Source organism: Centruroides vittatus, unplaced genomic scaffold (genome assembly GCF_030686945.1).
Source record: "Centruroides vittatus isolate TY-2023 unplaced genomic scaffold, ASM3068694v2 scaffold_386, whole genome shotgun sequence".
NCBI lineage: Eukaryota > Metazoa > Arthropoda > Arachnida > Scorpiones > Buthidae > Centruroides > Centruroides vittatus.
The window spans coordinates 5159509-5161410 of record NW_027122706.1 but is presented as its reverse complement, the minus strand read 5'-3'; the positions used below and the strand labels follow the sequence as shown (position 1 = coordinate 5161410).

The following is a 1902-nucleotide window of genomic DNA, read 5'->3' as shown; positions in this document are numbered from 1 at the left end:
TGCAATTTCCGCCCTGGTTTAAGCTAACGAACTTTCATGATGGAAAAACCGTTAGAAAGGTCCGTTGGAAAGATCCGTTGTGTTTCAAATCGACGATAGAAGGACGATTGGCTGGCAGAGAGGGACCGCTGGCCGGACGTTGTGGAAACATTCGAATTTGATTGGCAGAGGATTTAAACGCCGGCTGCTATATAAGCAGTAGTTTCAGCGGGAACATCGGATCGGATCGGATCGGGATCAGCTCTATCGAAGTTCGAACTAGCTCTCTCGTTGGACGTTACGGAAATCTGGTGAAAGTGAACTCCAGTGAATTATTACGAATTTGTTCCTGACTCGGAGGTGTTGCTAATTACAAGTCTGTTTGCGGAGATCGTAAGGAGTTGTTCCAACGAACTTGTATGGATATAGTCGGTTGTCGTTTGGATGAGTGTTTGTGCATAATTAATTGTAACGCTACTTTGTATTATTTTGTACATTTGTATTGTAAATATAAACTTTGTGTTTCGTTAAACCGACTGAGTGTTATTTTGAACATTACTGGCGCAGTCGGCAGGATACTTCGGATTACGTTGGATTACGTCGAATTATCCTGGATTACACTCCAAAGAATCGGAAGAACTGAGCTACGACAGAGAAGCAGACGTACAGAGCATCACCAGCAATTAGACCCAGGTAAATTCTTTGTTTCTCGCTAGCACACAGAGATGCCTAGATGCGCGAAATCGCGGCAGCTAGAGGCTAGAGACTGGGAGGACGACGAGCAGGGAATGGCGCGTAGGACAAGCAGGTCGAGTCGTGAACTCGAAGCACGTAGGTTACAGGCCGAGATCGCAAAAGTCAAAGCTGAGACGAGGAGAACAGAGATAAGATTAAAACAGCTTAGGTTACAGCGGGGGATCACCGGAAAATTAGACGATGAAAGGCGGCAGGAACAGCAAACACGACCCGAAGGACTTAAAGTCGAGGGGAACCGCGACTTCGGGGATAAAACAAGCTCGTCGGGAAACAAGCCGTGGGTGGAATCGGATAGGCCAAGGGAATCGCTAGAACTTGAAAAGGCAAGGCTTCGTTCGGAACTCGCGAAAATCAAGTCCGAGGCTGAGGTGAGGATAGCAAAAGCCAAGGCGAGAAGAGCGGAAATTGAGTCAGAGACGAGGAGAGCAGAGATAGAATTAGAACAGCTTAAGTTATGGCTGGGGATCACCGGAAAATTAGACGATACGAGGCGGCAAGAACGGCAAACACAACCCGAAGGACTTAGGGTCGAGGGAAACCGCGACCTCGGGGATAGAACAAGCTCGTCGGGAAACAAGCTGCGGGTGGAATGGGATAGGCCAAGGAAAACTGACCGGCAGAAGAGAGGGTGTCCTGATAGGCTGTAGACGGCAAGGCTGAACGCATGCGACCCAAGGCAGCGGACTGCGGGGTGGTGGAGGTGAAAGCATCCAAACTCTTTTGCCCACTGGGGAGCGGGGAAGCAAAGGATTGGGTCGAGGCAATGCGGGGAGAAGAGAGGCCCATGCTGGTAGTCGGATTGAGGACAGGAACCTCTAGGGTCAGGGTGGCAAAAGTCCCCACGCTAATAGCAGAAAGTAGGCGCAACTCACAGGTAGACCGGGACATTAGAGAGTCTAGTGGAGTCGCGGCAAGTTCGCAATACCCAACCAGAAGTCGGGAGGTCGCTGAAGGGAACTGAGATAGTAGGCAGCGGAAGTGGTCCCCCAGCTAAGGACGTTTCGGGAACGGAAGCGTCGGGTTTAAGGGAGTCATGGGTCCCTAAAGCGGTGACGGGAACGAAGGAGAAAAGCCAACTCGTTGGAGCCTTCGGTCACCAGGTTGATAAGGTAATGATCCCGGTAGAATTGGGGAAGAAAGGGCACAGGATCGCGGGAATTGGGGCAG

At 50.5% G+C, this 1902-nt stretch overlaps 1 protein-coding gene across 1 annotated transcript; it reads left to right on the top strand.

Annotated features, from left to right (window-relative positions):
* Nucleotides 1–704: 704 nt before the first annotated feature.
* On the top strand, nt 705–1382 carry LOC136988800 (uncharacterized). Its single transcript, XM_067286763.1, has one exon. It carries the CDS (start codon nt 705–707, stop codon nt 1380–1382), a length of 678 nt encoding a protein of 225 aa, XP_067142864.1.
* Nucleotides 1383–1902: the final 520 nt, after the last annotated feature.

Bases quoted from the DNA above. Each gene is read 5' to 3' on its own strand.
- LOC136988800 (XM_067286763.1), top strand. From the start codon at position 705: ATGCCTAGATGCGCGAAATCGCGGCAGCTAGAGGCTAGAGACTGGGAG.